General features: G+C 46.1%; 1 protein-coding gene across 1 annotated transcript in view; it reads right to left on the bottom strand.

Annotated features, from left to right (window-relative positions):
* TTC26 (tetratricopeptide repeat domain 26) overlaps nucleotides 1–21325 on the bottom strand; it is a 336565-nt gene that overhangs the window by 250938 nt on the left and 64302 nt on the right. Inside the window, exon 4 of the mRNA XM_018567770.1 lies at nucleotides 19081–19195. Coding sequence (XP_018423272.1) covers nucleotides 19081–19195 — 115 coding nt within the window. The remainder of the gene's footprint in view (nucleotides 1–19080; nucleotides 19196–21325) is intronic.

Genomic DNA, 21325 nt, shown 5'->3' with positions numbered 1-21325 from the left:
TGTCTGGGTTTCGCGGTTGCCAGGAGAACGGTACTTGCCTGACTGCATTGTGCCAAGTGTAAAGTTTGGTGGAGGGGGGATTATGGTGTGGGGGTGTTTTTCAGGGGTTGGGTTTGGCCCCTTAGTTCCAGTGAAGGGAACTCTTTAGGCATCAGCATACCAAGACATTTTGGACAATTTCATGCTCCCAACTTTGTGGGAACAGTTTGGGGATGGCCCCTTCCTGTTCCAACATGACTGCACACCAGTGAACAAAGCAAGGTCCATAAAGACATGGATGAGCGAGTATGGGGTGGAGAAACTTGACTGTCCTGCACAGAGTCCTGACCTCAACCCGATAGAACACCTTAGGGATGAATTAGAGCGGAGACTGCGAGCCAGGCCCTCTCGTCCAACATCACTACCGGACCTCACAAATGTGCTTTAGGAAGAATGGTCAAACATTCCCATAGACACACTCCTATTCCTTGTGGACAGCCTTCCCAGAAGAGTTGAAGCCGTTATAGCTGCAAAGGGTGGGCCAACTCAATATTGAACCCTACGTACTAAGACTGGGATGCCATTAAAGTTCATGTGCGTGTAAAGGCAGGCATCCCAATACTTTTGGCAATATAGTGTATATATACTGAGTGGCCAGATTATTATGATCACCTGACGTTTGTAGGCAAATTAGCTATAATTAGCTATAATTTTGCATTGAAGTTGCTAGAGGGCTAGACCATTATAAATAGGGAAGCAATTTGTTTACCACGACAGTAGAAGTGATTTTTTTTCTGAAGATATGGGTAAACAACGCGGTTTAACAGCCTTTGAACGTGGGATGATTGTTGGCACTCGAGCCATGGAGCGAGTATGAGCAAAACAGCAGAATTTGTTAAATGTTCAAGAGCAGTTGTTGTTAAATTGTTTAAAGACTGGAGGGGCCTGGCCGCGATGTGAGAGTGAGCGCACGTGTCGGGTGAAGCTCCGCTGCCTCCGCTCGGGAAATCCTGTATTATCTCCTGCCTACCGCATCATTTGACCGGTCCCAGTCCCTCACCCTGTGCTGGACTCACCTGAGCGACGATCTATGTCCGCCAGGTCCCGGAGACGTGCCGCAGCTCTGAGAAGATCCACCCGGAAAACGAAGGGCTCAGGTGGGGGAAAGGCCGGCGCCATCTTGAACTCCTCTGTGCTTGTCCCTGGGCCTCTCCTGCTGACTGGGGAGACTGAGCCACATACACCAGGAGCTCCAGGGACCTCTGCAATCCTGGCTGCGATCGAGGGGTGCCAAGTCACTCTCACGGCCAAAATTGACCACCTGGCTGTTGAATCCACCCTGATCCGCCATGATTTAGACAAAATTTGTACGCGCATAACCACGGCAGAAACGAGGGTGTCGCAGGTGGAGGACACGGTACAGGGCCATACTGCTGCAATTACTGATTTGCAACATACAGTGCTTGTACTCGCTGCAAAGGTGGATGACACGGAGAACCGCATGAGGAGAGATAATGTGCGCATTATTGGAGTACCAGAGGGGGAAGAGGGAACGGATGCAGTACACTTTGCTGAAACCCTGTTTAAAAAAGTTCTGGCGCTGGACACATTGCCCCCTACATTTGTGGTGGAACGGGGGCACCGGGTACCCACTGGAAGGGCAATACCTGGAGCCCCCCCCCGCACCCCTTCGTGGGACACGCCTCCTGAACTACAGGGACAGAGACAGGATCCTGGCTGCAGCTCGCAAGTCCCCTGACATGTGCTGCGGTAACGCGCAACTTCGGTTCTTTCCTGATTTTTCCGCAGAGACCCAGAAGCGAAGGAGGTCGTTCGTGGATGTGCGTCGTAGACTTCGGGAGAAGGGGATCCAATATGGCATGTTTTATTCGCGTAAACTACGTGTCCAGCATTCAGACAAGGTTCATTTTTTTGATACCCCGGCCCAGGCGGGAGACTGGCTGGATGTGTTGGGATAAGAGGGATCCGCGTTAATTGGTTTACTTTCCTGACCTGGACTCATCAGGACTGCCCTGCTTTGGGACTGTCACGTAATTTCACCTTACTGTCGGGCAGGAGTTAGTTTTGGGGCGACCAAGGACTCGGGTGGACTCTGTAAGTACCACCTCCTGCTGTGCTTCTCGAGGCCCGAAGGCTGCCCCACGTTCTTATTTTTTTTTTGCGGATGGCTTAGTCTCCATCAGGAGGCTGCAGATACTACATCACACCCGGAACTGGCTGTTTTTTAGTTTAGCCCTTTATTTTTCTCTTTTTGGGGATTTTATCCCAACACTGGGACACCTTTACCTGGAGGTGCTCTGACAATTGGTCGGGGGTTTGGGTCTAAGCTTCTAGTGGGTTAAGGTTGTTCTGTTTACTAGCAAGCAAGGGAGTTCTCAATGAGGGTTATGGGGTTGTTTATTGGGGGGGGGAATGTGCCATGTGTGTCCTTGGGGCGGTGGGAGGAGGTTCTTTTTCCTGCATATGTTCGGCCTGATGTGTCCAATGTGTTCTCCTAGGCCACTCATGTCTCTTATTTGTTCTGATGGGGGATCGTATTGATATTTTGTCATGGAATGTGAGGGGTCTCAATGATAAATTCAAACGTGCTTTGATTTTGAATTACCTGAAGCAACAGCGCCCACACATTCTTTTGCAGGAAACCCACCTCACGGGTAGCAAGGTTTTGACATTGAGACGCCCATGGCTGCATAAAACATACCATGCTCCTTATTCGGTGTATGCAAGGGGGGTGTCGATTCTAGTTAGTAGGTCACTACCTTGTTCGGTTACCCATACCATCATTGATCCCGGGGGCAGGTATCTTGTTTTAATACTCAATGTGAATGCAAAGCAATTTGCTATTGTTAATATGCATGTTCCACCCCCTTTTCAGGTGCAGATCCTCTACACCGTCTTCCAGAGGTTGGCAGCCTTCCTTCCTTTGCCTGTCCTAATAGCGGGTGACTTTAATAACATACTGGACCCCTCTCTGGACTCCTCCAATGCGGCCAGAGCTGCGGGACTGGAATTGCTATCCTGGGCAGATGCGGCCGGCTTGGAGGAGATTTGAAGATGGAAGAATCCAGGACAGCGGGCGTACTCTCATCTCTCTCACACTCATGGCTCTTCGGCCCGTATAAATATGGCCTTTGGCAACAGAGATCTGCTTAATCTGGTTGTCGGGGCTACCTATCTACCTGGTGGATTATCAGACCATGTCCCCCTATCGATCTCCTTGTTTCTCCCTGGTCCAAGGGGCTCTGGGTGTTGGAGGCTGTCACCGAGTTGGCTGAGCGTGGAAGCGGTTTCGGCCCATATTGTCCCCGCTATGGATGGGTACTGGGAGGTAAATGAGGGTACAGCATCCCCTAGTGTGGTGTGGGATGCCTTTAAAGCTAATGTGAGGGGAGAATATGTTTCGGCTATTAAGGCCTCTCGGGTGGAGTTCAACGCTACATTGGAGGAGTTGCAGAGGGTGGAGTCTGGGTGTGCGGCGGCTTTCGCGGATTCCCCGGGGGAGTCTTCTCTGGAGGCGCTGAGTGGCACGCAGAGCCCTCCATTTACACCATGTGGAGATGACCAGATGCTCCCTGCGGGAACTCCGTGAATCACTCTTTGAACGGGGTGACAAAAATGGTAGACTTTTGGCCCTCCTAGTGGCGGATCAGAGAACTCAAACATCTATTCCGTGTATTCTGGGGGAGCAACTGGCCCCCAGGCTCCGGGACTTATATGCATCTGCCCTAGAGACTGGTGGGCTCCCAGACTCGTTTCAGGATGCACATGTAGTGCTGCTTCCTAAACCCGGCAAGGACCCTCTCTTGTGTTTCTCTTACAGACCCATTGCCCTTCTCAATATGGATCTCAAAATTCTGACCAAGGTACTGGCAACCAGATTGTCCAAGGTGATAGGCTCACTGGTTAACATAGACCAGACAGGGTTCATGCCGGGCAAGTCCACAGACACCAATCTGCAACGGGTTTTTACCCATATTCATCTATCGCAAAGGGTGGAGAGTACCAGAGCGTTGGTGTCATTGGACATAGCCTCGGTGGATTGGGGATTTATGGCCCGAGTACTCCGATCTATGGGTTTTGGACCACGTTTTAGACAATGGATAGATATACTGTACAATAGACCCAGGGCAGCCTTAAAAATTGGACATGCTCTCTCCGCACCTTTTGCAGTGGAGCGGGGCACGCGTAAGGGTTGCCCATTATGCCCAGCCTTATTTGCTCTGGTGATGGAACCCCTGGCGGTGGCCCTCTATCCCTCCCCGAACATAGCGGGTATCCAGGTGGGGGGGTGGAGGAACGCCTGGCACTGTACGCAGATGACCTCATCCTGTTTCTTTCTGATGCTGGGCCATCCCTGCATGCAGTGTTGGAGGTGCTGGAGGAATTCGCTGTGTTCTTGGGGTTGCGGGTGAACTGGTCAAAGTCACATATCCTACCATTGAGTCCTCTGACTAAGCTGCAGGCGAACCCTGATCTCCCTCTCCAATGGGTGGACAAACTTACCTACTTAGGGGTTACAATTACTGCGGGGGTGGAAGATTACTATAAACTGAATGTGCTTCCTCTGCTACCGAATACTAAACGCAGGCTGGAGGCGTGGATGCACCTACCGCTGACTCTTATAGGGCGCACTAATCTCATTAAGATGAAGGTACTCCCTGTTCTGCTGTACTTCCTCCGTAATGCTCCCACACGGGTACCTAACGCCTTTTTTAAACAGATGCATGGACTCTTTTCCACCTTTGTTTGGAATTCCAGGACTCCACGGGTGAAGCTCAGCCTTCTCCAGGAACCTTGGACTCAGGGAGGCCTTGCATTACCTAATCTCAAGAAATACTACCTGGCGGGCCAGATGGTGGTAGCCCACAGATGGCTCACTGTGGAGGATGGTGATGCTGCTGTGGTGACAGAGGCAGCGTTACTGGGGTCGTATGCGGCTCTTACGGGATTGGTTTATAGGGGAGTGGGGGCACCATATCCCCTGATGGCCCCTATGGAGGCAACTCTTTGGACTTTGGCTTTGGACGAAGTATGTAAAATCCTGTACCCAGAAGGTGCTAAATTATCGCCACACACTCCCCTGTGGAACAACCCGAGACTGAGGCATTTTATGGCTATCCCTGACTTTCACATTTGGCCAATGAGAGGAGTTAAGACATTGGGGGATCTGACTTTGACCGGTTCACTTGCCTCCTTTGCCGAGCTACAGGGGACATTTAAACTTCCAAATAGCTACCTATTTCGATATTTCCAGTTATGGCATGCCTTCCAGGCGCAGATGGAGGGGCCTCATTGTTCCCTTACGGTTTCGCCTCTGGAGTTCATGCTCAGAAGGGAGGGTATACAGAAACCTCTATCGCTGGTGTACCAGGCCCTGTCAGCCATGGAGGGTGTTCATAGGCTCCCTTGCAAACCAAAATGGGTAATGGACGTGCCGGATCTCTCTGACCACGACTGGGAGGTGGTGTGGGACTACCCCTTCTCCCACCTGGTTTCCATCAGGGACAGGCTTATACAATTTAAAATCCTGCATCGAGTTTACTATATGCCTGCAAGACTTGCGAGGATTTATCGTGATCCCACAATCTCGTGTTGGCGTTGTTTGGCACAACCAGCTGATTTTCGTCACATTTTTTGGGACTGTCCGGGGATTGCGGTGTACTGGAAACTAGTAACTGACTTCATTTCACAGGTTATAGCTCTCCCTGTTCCGGCAAACAATATCAGTGTGCTTGATGGGGCTTACTGAACAGGTTGCCCCTACTACTGCCTTACGCACAATTACTGGGATATTATTGTTCTCAGCTAGGAAACTAGTGGTCCTCCACTGGAAGAGGAAAGACCCTCCCACTCTGGCGGAGTGGAGGGGTGTTGTCGATTCCTCCCTACATCTGTACAAGGCGGCCTACCTCAATAGAGGATGCCCGGGGAAGTTTGACAAGATTTGGGATTGCTTTGGCCTAATTACGAGCAAGTAACGGAGCTGAGACACCTTGAGAACTTTTAGGATGATATAGGCGGCTGTCCCTATGGCAATATACCATGCGGAGGATATAATTACAGGAGACTGTTGACCCAGTGTGTTTATCCGGGCACTCAACCACCCCAGTTATGGGTGATTGGGGGCCTGGAGATACACCATTTTTTCTTTTTGGCACTAAGGCATTCTGAGATGTTTGGTTCTGGTGGTACACTCGGTCCTGGGGCACGACCTGGCACAAGTTTGTGGGGAGGGGGGGTTGGGAGGAGGGGTTTATGTTAGGTGGGGATGGAGGGTGGGGGTGTGGGATGTTAAGACTAAGTATGTACCCCTACTGCTGTAGGTGATTGTTGTTAATGTATGTTATATGCAAAACTGAATAAAAAGTACTTTAACAAAAGAAAAAAAGTGTTTAAAGACTGGACTGTCAGTCGAAAATCTGGGTCTGAACGTGCGAATTGTGGCCGTCAGTGACTAGTCAATGTTAGGGCAGAACGGAGAGTGGCAAGACTGGTACAAGACAACAGATGGGCAACAGTGCAGTGTCAGATTCCTCGCATCACCTTTCAACATCTCGTGGAGTCATCTCGTGGCCAAACAAAGTACTGATGGGGTGGTCATAATAATCTGGCCACTCAGTGTACATACATACACACACACATACATAGGTTGAAGTGAACCTGAATGGACCCTTGTCTTTATTCAACCTTACCTACTATGTTACTGGAGGAGGTCACACAGCTGCTGTAAACCACTAAGTGGCTTTGTTCAAGGACCTGTCTAGAGATGGCAGCCATGTGACACCCCTTAGCAGCAGCTTAAAATAGAAATTCAGTTCTACTCATAGGGTCTCTAGGTTGGTGTTAAGTGGCCTTCAGATCACAGGGTGGCCTGGGATTCCCAGATATTTTCAAAAACTATTTAGCTGCCCATTTACATCATCTGGTGTCCTGGTCCGCTCTCTGTCCCCCCAACTGGTGGAAAGAAATAGAAAGCCTCTAGATTACATCTTAATTCCCTTAATTGGCCTACCCCATTGACCACACAGACCCCTCCTCTCTTATCCTCCATGAAACATTCTAAGGCAGTTTGGCGTTTTGCTGGGCTTAAAGTCAATCTAACTTCTCCCACTACTCCTATGCGATCCTTCCTGTATACTTCCCTTCAACCAACCACGTTAGACCATCCAACTGCTCGCCCTTGGTTCGATCGCTCCCTTTTCTGTTCCAAGGATATTATAAATAAAGTTGATCGGACCTTGTCATTCATTGACTTACGTAATCGCTTTAAACTTCCGTCGAAATCTCTCTTTACATTTCTTACATTGTCTTTTCCCCATTGACCCCATTTGAAAGACTTTGTTTAGATGGTTCTGCCCACAAATGTCTTATTTAACCCCTTCATGACTGAGCTTTTTTTCAGTTTTTATTTGTAAATGACTGAAACACTTTTTACATTTTTGCTGTGTGATTCTTCCACGGCAGTAATATACTTTCTTAATAAGTGCACCCACACATATTATATATTGTTTTTTTAGAAGACAGATAGGGCTATATATTCAGATCACATATGTGTGCCTAGCGCCTCACTTAGTATGAATAACATATTTAAAAAGAAGAAAAAACGTAAAGAAAACACTTTTTCCCTAGTTTTGATTTTTTTTTTTTTTAAATAGCCTAGCTAAAAAAAAATGCATTCAAATAAATTCATTTATTTGTCCTTTATTTGGAAACACTTCATATCTCTAGGATTTCAGAAATATTTCTGTACTTTTCAGCCTAAAACTAAAAGCTAACATTTTATTTTCTCTCTCTAAAAACTAATAATGGTTTGGTTAGGTGGCCTACAATGTCACTGTCATTTGGTCTCACTAACTGTCACATTTAGGGACAGCAACATACTTTGAGCACTGCTGCCATGAGGGGGTTAAATTAAAAAAATTAACCCCTTAGAGTGAAAAACAAATCAAAGCTCAGCTGCAGATTTTCATTGTAAGGGGTTATTTTTTTAATAATAATTATAGTATAAAAATATATTTATATATTTTTGATGTGTTTATTTTTTGACATTTTTAACACTTTACAATTTTTTTTTGTCTATTATATCAAGCAGTCACTGTGCCTGTTTGCTAATTAATTTTTTTTTTCTAATTTTTGGTTATTATTAGGCTGCTCCAAACTTGGGAACAGCCAATAATAACCTTATTGACACTGATCCTGACAGCATGACAGGATTAGATCTCACTAGGCTTCTGATGGTCAGAAGTTTGATACATTTCAGCAAACAAAATATATTTCTTATTGCTGAAATGTATCTTTACAAAGCCTGTAAACATCGGGACTTGCCAAGTGAAATAGCAAGGCAATGAGTCATGCCCTGCTGCTGCCATTTCACCTGTCAAATGCAGAGGCATGTATTTGTAACAGCTTCTTCTTTCATTGATGAAAGAAAGAACCTTTTACAAAAGCTTAACTATTTAATACTGAGGCAGTTACCGGTATTTCAAAACCCTCAATAACTGGTCACGTACAGTGTACATCTCCAGTCGTGCAGGGGTTAAAGTGATATTAAAGCCTTTTTTAAAATTTTATTTCTCCTTTCAGGAGACCCTCCTTTGGCTGTTGCTTTTTTTCTTTAAAAGTTTCTAATTCCTCTTTTTCTAGTGGCTCCCCGCAGCGCTTTTCTTACCACCCCCGGCACGGGTGCCACCATCGTTCTAATGGAGGCACCCGTCCGCGCACGTTTACGCAGTGGCTGTGTGCGTCCATAGACACACACAGCCCTGTGGCAGGCCACGCCCCTTGTGGGGGGGGGGTGACTGGGGTAGAAAAAAGGTGCTTGGCCGTTTTTACCCTAATGCAGAGAATGCATTAAGGTAAAAAACACCCAGACCTTAATACTACTTTAAGATATATTTAGACTCATTAACTCACTCTCCACTGATCCTTTCGCCAAACACAAATACATGCTTAAATGGGAAAAAGCTTTGGGTCGGGCATTGAACATGGAGGATTGGGAGGCGAATTGGACTAATGCTGGGAAAACATCGATTTCCATTCTTTACAAAAAAATCAGTACAAAATCCTTTATCATTATTAATCATGTCCTTACAGCAGCCAAATGCCTTATGGCTTTAAAATGGCGACAACCTGCCCCCGTCTCATTTGGATCTGCTCCGAAGAATTCATGACATACACAACTTGGAATATCTCACAACTGGACTCAATAATTCCATCTTCAAATCTGAACGGGTGTGGTCCCCTTGGCGACTCCTGGACCGGTCTGACGTATTTGGTATTCTTCCCCTTATCCCGTGACATTGAGGTACAGATTTTACCTTTGCCTCTTTTTCCCCTTTTCTATGTTTCCTCCTGTTATACGCTTCATCATCTCTAGACTTATTCTCTACACTTTTATTACCAGTTTAAAATTTTCTTTTTGGATACTAATGTTAATTCTTGTTGCTGCACAAATTTATCTAGGCGCACTAGACATTTCAACTGACAGCTACTACGTATCATCTTTATCTTTTTTTTTTTCCACCAGTTTATTGATGACTTTATTGCTTATTGCAATTTAAAAAAAAAAGAAATTTAGCCTATAGCTTTTTGTTTTTTTAATTGAATAAAATAAAGAAGGGGTAGAACATCTATAAGGCTCCTTTAGCGGTATGTGCCCCTGCAGCATGGATTTCCAGTAACTTCCTGTAATAGGAATGGGGAAGAATTTCTTCAATCGAGACACGGACAAATAAAACTACTTGTATTAGTGGAGTAGGAGAGGGTTAGAACCTTTGTCAGATTTGTATTGCTTGTGTCCTCTATGTCCTGTTTTCTCATCAGGACAGGAAGTGGGAGGAAATCTCTCTTCTCCCCCTTCCCCATTTTATGCAAAAAAAAAAAAAAGGTTTGACAGTTGTTCTAATTTAAAGTGCACCTGTGCCCAGAATATAGACATTATAGTATTTACATATTCTTAACCCAGGGGTGTGTAAATTTTTGAAAAAACTACTTGTCAAAGGGCTAAAGCGGGGGCCGGATCTACTTGTCCCTCATGACAATCTATTTGTCTTTTTTTTTTTTTAAATATTCAATTTTTATTGAAGTATAATTTTGTTAGACAAGACAAATACATTTCAAACAGGACAACTACATTTCAAACAAAACAAGCACATTTCAGGTGCAGGCCGCCATTAGTAGGCAGGCACATTTCTCTGCCTCTCAGCATGATAAAACATTGCTTTACTCATGTGTCTGCACCTTAAAAACCAAAATCATACAAGGTAGAATGCTCCACATTTACAGAAAGGAGGGGAAAAAGGAGAAAAAGGGGGGAAAGGAGAGGGGGGGGTGTAGTGAAACTATTCGGGGTAAAGGGGGAAACTGTCCGTGCAAAAACCCATTCAATCCTTACATTGCTGCCCTTTTGCAAGCGACTAACTCTACAGACTCTACAATTCCCGTTATTCTAATAGACAACTTATAGGTCAGCAATATTTACATCTTATGATTTAATCCAAAGAGTTCCAGTAAAAGTTAATTAATTAGCAAGCCAGCTGCGTATATATAGGCGTAGCTTTAAAGGTAACCCAGGGGGACCAAATGGTTTCGAACGCAGTTATACGTTCTTGTCTCGCCGCGGTAAGTTCCTCCATCAGACATAGGTAGTCAACTTTATGTATCCATTCCCCAATTGGAGGCACCACAGGGGTGTTCCAATATTTAGGAATAAGGAACTTTGCAGCATTCAATAAATGTGGCATCAGTGATTTCCTATACCTTACAGGCGATGCATCTGACATATGTAATAAGCATGCCCAAGGGTCGGTAGGAGGGGGTTGCCCCGTTATGGATGCAATAGGGGGGGGTAACTTGCAGCCAAGGTTTCACCTTAGGCTGCAAGTTACCTAAGGTGAAAAAACCACCATATATGTCCGTGAGTGCCTACGAGTCCACATTCTGGAGAATGTACTGGATGCATCGCATGAAGGCGGTCCGGTGTGTAATACCACCACGCCAGTAGTTTAAATGAGGCCTCTACTACATATGTACTAATGGAGGATGAGAAATTGAGGGTAAGCAATCGTTTTTTCTGAGGTCCTGTCGAGTGGTACCCAGGTCTGCCTCCCAGTGTGATAGGTATGACGGAGCTTGAGTTGCCCGAGCTGAAAGCAAGATTTTATATATTTGCGACAGACCATGTGGTGGAGGATCGGATTGTGACAGTAAGTTCTCCAACGGATGTAAGTTTTTAGGAGATCTAAGCGGTTTAGGAAGAGAAGAGACAAAATGGTGTAGCTGGCGATACCGCCATTCGTCAAGAGGTCTCACACCAAACTTATTCTGTATTTGTTGCAGTGTTACAAGGCCAGACTCTTGCGTGACCTCATGCAACCTAAAAAATTCAGCATCGGTCCAATGGCGAAAGCCACTGTCCATGCGGCCTGGAGGATAAAATAAGTGACCCAGCAATGGCAATAAAGGGGAATTGTAAGGACCTACTAGCTGGGAGTATATTTTAGACCATATGGTCAGAGTGGACTTAGTCAAGGGGGAGGTGGAGTTCCGGAGCTCTCTATACTCCGGTGGGATCCAACATATCGTCGATAAGGGTTGGCCAGCCAGGGAAATTTCCAAGTCAACCCACCGTTTAATCCCCTTCTGAAATGTCCAGTCCAAAACTCTGTTAAGGGCAGCGGCATAATAATACAAGCTGAAGTCTGGGAGAGCTAAGCCTCCCCCTGTTTGGTCCTAGTGAGAGTTTGGCGAGAGATCCTAGCTTTGGAACGGTTCCATATGTATTTGTCTACCACTCTACGTAGGGTCTTGAAATAACCTTCTGGTAAGGAGATAGGCAGTGTTTGTAGCAGATATAACACCCTCGGGAGTATATTCATTTTAATGGCATTAATCCTGCCTATCAGAGTGAGATAAGGGCGATCATTGGTCCATCTAAAGAGATCCGCCTTTATACTGTTCAATAAAGGAACATAGTTACATTGCATCAAGTCTGAAAATTTAGAAGTCAGAAATATTCCTAGGTATTTCAGCTTACGAGTTCTCCACATAAACGGCAGAGAGTCTCGTATATGTTGACATTCCGTAGCAGAGGTTGGAGGTTGTGAGGTTTAATATTTCAGATTTATGTAAATTTATTTTAAAATTCGAAACTAAACCATATTGTTCAAATTCCTTGAGGAGGTTAGGAAATGTGATTCTAGGCTGTCTCACAAAAAAAAGAATGTCGTCGGCACAAACCGCTATTTTGTGTTCATAACCTTGCACTTCAACACCTCTGATGCTTATGTTATTCCTGATAGAAATAAGCAAGGGTTCCAAAGTGCGAATAAAAGAGGTGATAAAGGGCAACCCTGACGCGTGCCATTGTGAAGTTCAAAGGCGTAAGATAGGTTACCATTAACCTTAATTTGTGCCGTGGGTTTGTGATAAAGGGTTTTAATAGAGTGTAACATTCTGGGGCCAAGTCCAATGTGTTCAAGCGTGGTTGTTAAAAAGTCCCAATCGACTCTGTCAAACGCCTTTTCCGCGTCGGTAGACAGAATCATGGTCGGAAGGGTTGATGTGGAAGCATGATTAATCAGCGTCAATGCTCGTTGCGTATTGTCCCTAGCCTCTCTTCCCGGAATGAATCCAGTCTGGTCGGCTGAGATAAGATGGGATAGTAATGGCGCCAAGCAATTGGCTAATATTTTAGCGTAAAGTTTAATGTCGGTGTTTAGTAAAGAAATAGGCCTGTAAGTACTGCACACAGCTGGATCCCTTTCGGGTTTAGGGAAGACTGAGATATAGGCGTGTAGAGTGGCTGGTTCTGGTGCTTTACCTGTGGACAAAAGAATTTAAGTAAGTGCATAATTGTGGTATTAACAAGGATTGAAAAGTTTTATAATATTTTAGTGGGAACCCATCTGGGCTGGGACTTTTTCCGGTTGGGGAGGTGGCTATGGCCCTACTGAGTTCTAGTTCAGATATTGGGGCTTCCAATGAAATCAAGGTCGTCTGATCAATTTGGGGAAATGAGAGGTTGGTCAAATAGGAGCGGATCAGGTCTTTATGTTATACCCGCTTGGAATTCCGTAAGGGAGTTTAAAGCATGATTTAAAAAATGATGTCTGAGATTGATTTGGGCCAAAGATATTCGCAAGGGTGTATATCTGCTACCCTATCTTCCCTCGCAAGAATAAGGATCTCCCGGCAGAATCTGTTTTCATTTCGAGGAGACTGAATGGGAGACGTCTGTGCAGCCCGATGGCTTACTAGATGGAGAGGTACCATAGTACCACATAGGGTATTGGCGAGAGTATAGTTTAACATTGGAAGTGTGTGCAATGTGTGTTTCTTGAAGAAATACTATGTCCCCATCTAATGCTAACAGTTCCCTATATAAGGCGTGCCGCTTAAAAGGTGTATTAGGACCCCGAACATTATAACTAATTGTTTTAATGTCCGCCATCGGGTTGCACATCTACTCTTCTCCCCACAATCTCCTTTAGGAATCTTCGCACGAAAAAGGTGGACAAGGAAAGTAGGGGAAAGGACAGAGTGAAAGACATGGGGAGCAGGTGGGGAGTGGAAAAAGGGGGGAGAAAGACATAAAATTAAAAAAGAAAGATCGAGGAAGGAGTCCCCAATCCTATTCCTCAGTGTCAAAGAACAGAAACACGGGGGGCGTGGCTTCGGCATGGAAGAGTGAAGCCGCACTGATACGGAGCTCCCGGGCCAGCAACATTCTTAGACTGCCTTTCAGCTTACCACACGAGCAGCCCCGCTGATACATGTTGCCGGGGAAGAGGAGAAACAAACGACGTTCCTCCGGCCGCCCGCATACCGCCATGGATCGCTTCCTGCAGGGGAATAGTCAGCGGTCAGGTCCCGCAGCATCCACGCCTAAGATGGCGCCTGCGGCCCCACCTCGTGGACAGGAACCAGCGCTATCACATAAGCCCTCCTCTTCTCGAGCCAGCGCTTCAGAGGTAGGGGACCATACCATGCCACCCTGCTCCCCACTTAGCGATTTGTCTCCGGGGCTCACTCACTCTTTCCCCCCCTCACATTCATCGGACTCAGACGAAGGTGATCGAGGGCCTGTGCTGCTGTTCCAGGCGGCCTCTCAGGGGGATCATTCCCAGTCTGCATCACCTATAGGGTGCACCACTGTATCAGCTGCGGGTGAGGGGGGTCAGCCTTCCCTCTGAACTTTTGGCTGCCGCTACTCCTGGGGAAAAGGCCCTCTGGCATCTTATTCAATCTCTGCCCACTAGGAATGACTTTGAGGCCTTAGCTGCACGTGTGGAAAACGCTTTACAACAGGACATTGCCACTGTCCGTACACAGGTGACAGAGGTGGAAGCTAGAGTCGCTAAGGTGGAGGAGGGTCAGTCCTCCCTTCGAGGGGCTATTCATGCTCTGGATCATACATGTGGAGATATGTCTTCTCGCATTACTCAATTGCTAGTGGATGATCTAGAAAACCGCAGTCGCAGGCAGAATGTTCGTATTAGGGGAATCCCTGAGGCTACGGCACCTGCTGATCTACGCTCTACTGTGACAGGCATATTCAACCTGCTATTGGAACGCCCTGCCCACTCAGACATAGCGATCGACAGGGTACACAGAACCCTTGGCCCACGAAATACTTCCATGGCTCAGCCGAGAGATGTTCTTTGCTGCCTTCACTCATATACCCTCAAGGAAGAGATTCTACAGAATTCACTGGCTTAACAGAGTATCTGAGATTAGAGAGATGGAAAATCTGACAGCAGCTTTAGGGGACCGAACAGAGGCCTTTTCTCAAACCTGGTTCTACTGGGATCTGTTTGCTGATTCCTCGGAGTACAGGGAGTTGCTCTGAGGGGCATAGCGGAGGAGGTACACCTGGATCACAGGCGAAGGGTCCTTCCTTTTTCATCCCTCTCTCTTTGGCTGTCCTCTTTTCCTCCCTTTGGCAACCCCCCCTCCCCCCCAACTAGCATTTTTTCCTCCTCCTTTCCCTTTTTTTTTTCTTTTCTTCTCTTTCTCCCATACTTGAATACGCTTAAAAAGAACAAAGGATTTCACTAATGACGGCACAAGATATCTGTTTTCATAAGGTATTCTGGGGGCGCAGGATGATTTACTAGTATCTTAGTTTCCTGATGTATGTACACTAATGGAAATGTAATACGATTATTGATTACTTTGGCCTCTGGATGGAGTCTTTGATGATCATGCTTGGTCATCGGTGATTTTGTTTTGTTAAATAAAGAATTTGAAAAAAAAAAAGAACAGAAACACTGAGATATAACATTACCAAAACGGGTTCTCTTGGAACCATATGCACCTTTTGCAGGGGGAAAACGCCATGGCCAAAAGAGGCGCTACCGGTCAAGCCTAACCCTAGGCCGCCAGGGAAGCCGAAGCACTTATTCACTTCCACTGTCGCCCAGGTCAGCACGCACCCGCAAAATTCGTATCGTTAGCATTGCATTAACATTAACACTACTTATTTATAAGCAAATATATTCACCAAGGTCTCAGTAGTAGTACACCCTAAATTCGGCCAGATGGAAAAGGCCGTTGTGACTCAGAGGGAAAAAAAAAAACCAACATACAGGTGAAACTCGAATAATTAGAATATCGTGCAAAGTTCATTTATTTCACTAATGCAACTTAAAAGGTGAAACTAATATATGAGATAGACTCATTACATGCAAAGCAAGATAATTCAAGCCGTGATTTGTCATAATTGTGATGATTATGGCTTACAGCTCATGAAAACCCCAAGAACCCCAAATCCACAACCTCAAAAAAGTAGATTATTACATGCAATCAATAAAACAAGGATTGTACATAGAACAATATCGGACCTCTGAAAAGTACAAAGCATGCATATGTACTCAGTACTTGGTTTGGGCCCCTTTTGCAGCACTTACTGCAATTACTTTTGCACGATATTCTAATTATTCGAGTTTCACCTGTACATGTTCCTCGGCCCATATTCAGCAAGTTTTTAGCAGTTAAGCTTGGCTTTAACAGAAGGGGCCATACTTTAGGTAGAGTTAGAGAGAAAGGCATACATTGTTCTTTCAAACATTGTGTCGGGTAGACGAGGAGATAGTGCCCACTGACCTCCATTGTTGGTCCGTCAGTGATGGAAGGGAAGGCAAAGAGTCACCCCATTCCGGTAGTTTCGGTATGGTGATACGCAGAGATTCAGAAAATGCATCTAAGTCTTCAGGGAAGCGAAGAACTGACGTCTTGCCTTCTAGCAATTAGACAGGCCGGAAAGCCCCATCGATACTGGATGTTATTAGAGCGAAGAAGCTCCAGCAGCGGACGCAGAGCCCTGCGTCTGAAAAGGGTCTCCCTAGCCAGGTCAGGGAAGATTTGTAGGTGGACGCCTTCAAAATCTATAAGCGGACTCTCCCAGAGCTTCATCAAAATAGCTTCCTTATCTGTGTGGTAGTGTAGGCGGCATATCACATCTCTGGATGTTTCATTCTGTAGACCCCGTGGACGGAGTGTTCTATGCGCCCTATCGAACTTAAGGGGAGTGTCGGGGGCCTTTCCCAGTGTAGAATTAAAGATACCCCATAGTGTGTCCGCCAAGTCACGATCAGAGATCGCCTCAGATAGACTCCTTACCCGCAAGTTATTGCAGCGTCCCCGGTTGTCCTGGTCTTCGAGGCGATATGAGAGGTCTCTTTGCGTCTTGGCCGCGAGCTGGAGGTGGGACTGCAGAGCCGTTATGGCAGTGGCGTGGCTGTCCAATCGGCTCTCCGTCTCCTCCACTCTATGAAGGAGGTGGGTGACCTCACCTCTGAGCGACAGGATGTCGACTTTCAATGAGTTCTCAAGGGTGCAAAGCATGTCTGCCAAATCTTACTTAGTGGGAAGAGTACGCACCAGTTCGTCCATCGAGGTGATATACCGGGGCTCCCGCTCGTCTCGGGTCCCAGGCCGAAGGTAGGATGACTCAGGGTCCATTCCTCAAGGTGACAAGTGTGTTGAGCGTATATCCTGTGAGCCAGTCTTAGCCGCGTTGCGTGGGGTAGACGAGCCCGACTGCTCTACCGCTAGGTATTTTTTGATGCTGGTAGAGGAAGTTTTTGAGGCTCCCGCACGCGTGGTTTTCTTGTTCATATTTTCGGTAGGAATTTGGGGATTCGTCTGAGTCCAGGATGTCTGATTTGCAGGTAGCGTGTTCAGAGCTCACGCTAAGCACATCTGAGCGCCGCCATGTCCAGGACACGCCCCCACAATCTATTTCTCCTGATACAAAAAAAATATTTTAACCAAAACCGTATTTAGCAGTGCTAGGAAGCACTTCTCATTGGTCAACGTCATCAGGTGACCGCGTTGACCAACGAGTGCTTGCAATTTGCGAGCGAAATTCAGAATACATGGAACATGCACAGATAGTACACCCGTACTGGTGGTCTGGAAGTATAGCGGGAGGGACATTTGTGCGGGTAATTCCATTTTCCCAACTACTTGGGAAAGTGCATTTACCCTTTAGGGTTGGTGCAGACTTGGGCAATCCTGGGACGTGCAATCGTGTGTGGTTGTATACAGCGGTTGCATCCGCATGTTTGGGGTTACATCTGCATGGCAATCACTGAAAAAAGGTACATGTACCTTTACTCGCGACACCCATCGCGCAGTATTTTCAAATGCGATCGTGCACGACTGCCCGGGCGATATTTCGGCGGGAAACCGTGCGATCTGCCTGACACGACTGGGGTGCCATTAGAAAATAATGGCACTGCCAGCGCGATCGGCAGTGGTGTGCGATTCAGTGACCGCACAGCCATCCGTTCGGTTTCATGTACTATGACCGGGCAATCACGGATCGCGCACTGTTCTGTCACGGCTCCATCACCACTCCACGCCCCCCGCTCTAGCCGCTCAGTTAAAAAAAAATCAGCCCTGCTACTTGTCCGCAGCAGGGCTAAAACACTGAAAAAAACAATTGCCCGGCGCCCGGAACTACATGTCCCAGGCGTTCGGCGATACGAATTCCACACCCCTGTTAACCATCAGTAAAAGAGCTTCAAAACAAGCAATCTCTGATCTCTCTTGTTGAATGTATTGTGAAGTAATTAATTGTCAAAGACCACAAAAAAGACTCTAAAGCCAGCTTGCTATATCTTTCTAAGGCCAGGTTCACAGTTTTGCAATTCTGATCAGAAAAACCAAACCCCATTCGGAACGGTGACCTAATTCTGATCAGAATTAGGTCACCGTTCCGAATAGGGTTTGGTTTGACTCTCTTACACTGCCTAGGGCATTCCTCCCTTTGAGGCCCCGGGGTCCCGGTAGAGATGATGGACGGTATGCGATGGCAGGGCTAGACATAGCCACCCACCTCATCCTGGTCCTCCTCACGTCGACCCACCTCCAGGCACTCCATAAAAGATGAATCCGATCCCCTGAAGAAGCTTAAATGCGAAACACGAATTTTGATAGACATAACTTGGAGATTATACAATGAATGGATAATTTGGAATGAATCATGGCTGATATGTATTAGAATTTTAGTAAATTAATTTATGTATTTTGGGCTACCCACTAAGAAGGGATGAATCATGTTGGTCAAAACTGGGATATTATATCCACTAATGTATGTAACAATGTTATTTATGAGTTTTATCAACTGAAACATTTTATGTACAATAAATCTGATATATTTTCATGCATGGTTCAATATACATCTCTAAACAAACCCTTTCTTTTACCTTTTTTTCTGCATAGTTTAGCACTGCCACCATTCAGAGAATGCCCTTTATTATTTTTTTTCAACGAATACAAGGCGTTCTCTGATAAAATGAGGTGGAGAGAAGGGTCGGATGACGTCCTGACCTGCACCTCGCCTAAATAAATACATATTATTTCCTGCGGTATGCTCCTCAGATGCATCTAGTGGCCATAATGCATTATAACATTTGAAAACATAGTAAGAACATTTGTTTTTGCTGTTCTATTCACACGAAACGAACATTCCACAGAGATTCGCTGGGCAAATGGCTCTGGGAATCGTTTAAAAATAGACCCCTAAATATACAAATAAAGTATTCATTACCATTTTACCTCTTTTAATATTACCTTTATTGGCTGCCTCCTCTGCATCTTTATACATTCCCAGAAAGAAATATGCACAAGCCAAATTAACCCATACATCAGGATTGCATCCTTCCTGTTGACTTGTATGCTTAAACACCTAAAAGGGAAAAAATACGAAATTATACTTCTGCATTACTGAGTTAAATAATTTTACATGCTAAATAACTCCAGGCATCAAATAAAATCAATCATTAAACTGCTAGTACAACAGTGGTCAAAATGGAAATTCAGTTCAATTTAACACCAAACTCCAGCTGCTAAAAAAGCATATTTTAGCATACATAGCCACTTTGTTTCAGTGGAGCAACATGATGAATGTTGTTCCTCTTCTCCGGCATCAGTCTGTGGGCAGGCTTCAATGCTGGACAGAACAGCACTCAAGATGTTGCAACACAGACAGCAGTACACTGTAAACCTAGGCTGAGGGATGACGCTGTACACAGAGGGTGTGTCAATGACAGCCTAGCCTCACAGGAAGGAATTGGATGGGTGTCATTCAATACAAAAGTGGTGCAACAACCGTGTGAGACAAGGACACCGAAAGCATGGAAAAGATGAACATTTTACAAATTAAAAGGGAAAAAAAAAATAGTTGGACATGCTTGACTACTGACCAGCCACTGTACCGACATGCCTGACCACTGACCACCCACTGTACCAACATGCCTAACCACTGACCACCCACTGCCAGACCACTGACCACCCACTGTTCCGACATGCCAGACCACTGACCACCCACTGTACCGACATGTCTGACCACTATATAGACATTTGTAGAATTAGAAATGAGACACAAATACAAATCTTAGGAGATGTAAATTCCTAGCTGTCCTTTTTAATTCTTATTTGAATTTTGTACATTATGGGTCTAAGTGGGGCCTCACATTTGAGTTTCACCTAAAGCCTCCACTGGTCAGACATCAACCAGTTTCGGGGCTTTGCAGGATCCTTTCTCAACATACAGCCGGCATCTCTGGTTCTCTATTTGTAGACCTGCACCTGTATCCCTTGCAGGGCTGGTGATATATTTTTCCAATGAATCACAGAAGCTGTCGCACACACACACACCCCACCCCCTTACTGGGACTGGATACATAGCTCCTCTGGGATAACTGCATCCTTGGCAGCTCCTGGCATGCTGGGATTTGTAGTGCTCCAGCAGTTCAGATACACATAAGATGGTCATGTGGAAGATGAGGATGCAGGGACAGACCGATACCAGACATTGCCTTGCACCTTAGTGGAAGCAGGCAGTGCAGCTGCCCTCATACACCCCTGTCAGTGTGTACAGCCTAGAAGACGTCCTATGAAATACCCTGGGCCCTGGGGAGAAGGGCCCCGCTCTGGCTCTTCCCCTTCTTCAGGTTACATAGTGGCGCTGCCCACAGGAGGCGGGACAAGCAGGCTGTTACAAGTGATCTGGGTAGCTGATCACTTGTGACAACCGTACAAAAGGAGTGGCAGCTTCCGCGCTCTAAATTTAGCCCTGCTTGCCCGAAGTAGGGCTAAATGTAGAAAAAAAACTACCTACCCGGCGCTCGGAACTGCATGTCCCAGGCAACGGGCAATAGGAATTTCACAGCCCTGTACCCGGTAACTCTGTTTCCAGGAATCTTCCAGGACAGCCAATGAGAGAGGTCTCCGCCCACCTGAAACAGGAAACATATCATCCACATTAGATTTTCTTTAAAAAGACACTCCTACAATCCCACCTCAGTACTTTCAAGGACCGAAGGCCATTACATGAGTAAGTTCTCAAACCCTGTCCTGGAAGCTTCCTGGAAACAGGTAACTAACTTATGTTTTCCCCAGTCATCTTCCAGGACAACCAATGAGAGGATAAGCAAGAACCATGCTTACTTAGGGCTGCCTGCAGGACCTTCCTGACAAAAGCTTGGTCCTGTTGAGTCAGTATATCGATTCTGTAATGTCTGACGAATGTCTGGAAGCTGGACCAGGTGGCTGCTCTGCAGATCTGATCTGGTGATGCCCCTGCTCTTTCTGCCCTTGAGGTAGCCCAGGCTCTGGTGGAATGTGACCATGGAATTTCCAGGTAACGTCTAACCCTGGGAGTGGTAAGTCTCGGAAATGGCAACTCTAATCCACCTAGTTGTACTACCTACTTGGACCATGGAATAGGACAAAGAGGTTATCCGACTTCCTCCATTCATTAGTCTGAGACAGATACTCCCAGCATACATCGTCTCACATCGATGCCCTGCCATCC

This window comes from Nanorana parkeri, unplaced genomic scaffold, assembly GCF_000935625.1.
Source record: "Nanorana parkeri isolate BGI_ZX_2015 unplaced genomic scaffold, ASM93562v1 scaffold1090, whole genome shotgun sequence".
Taxonomy (NCBI): Eukaryota; Metazoa; Chordata; class Amphibia; order Anura; family Dicroglossidae; genus Nanorana; species Nanorana parkeri.
The sequence above is the reverse complement of the archived record's forward strand: the minus strand, read 5'-3'. Positions and strand labels throughout refer to the sequence as shown.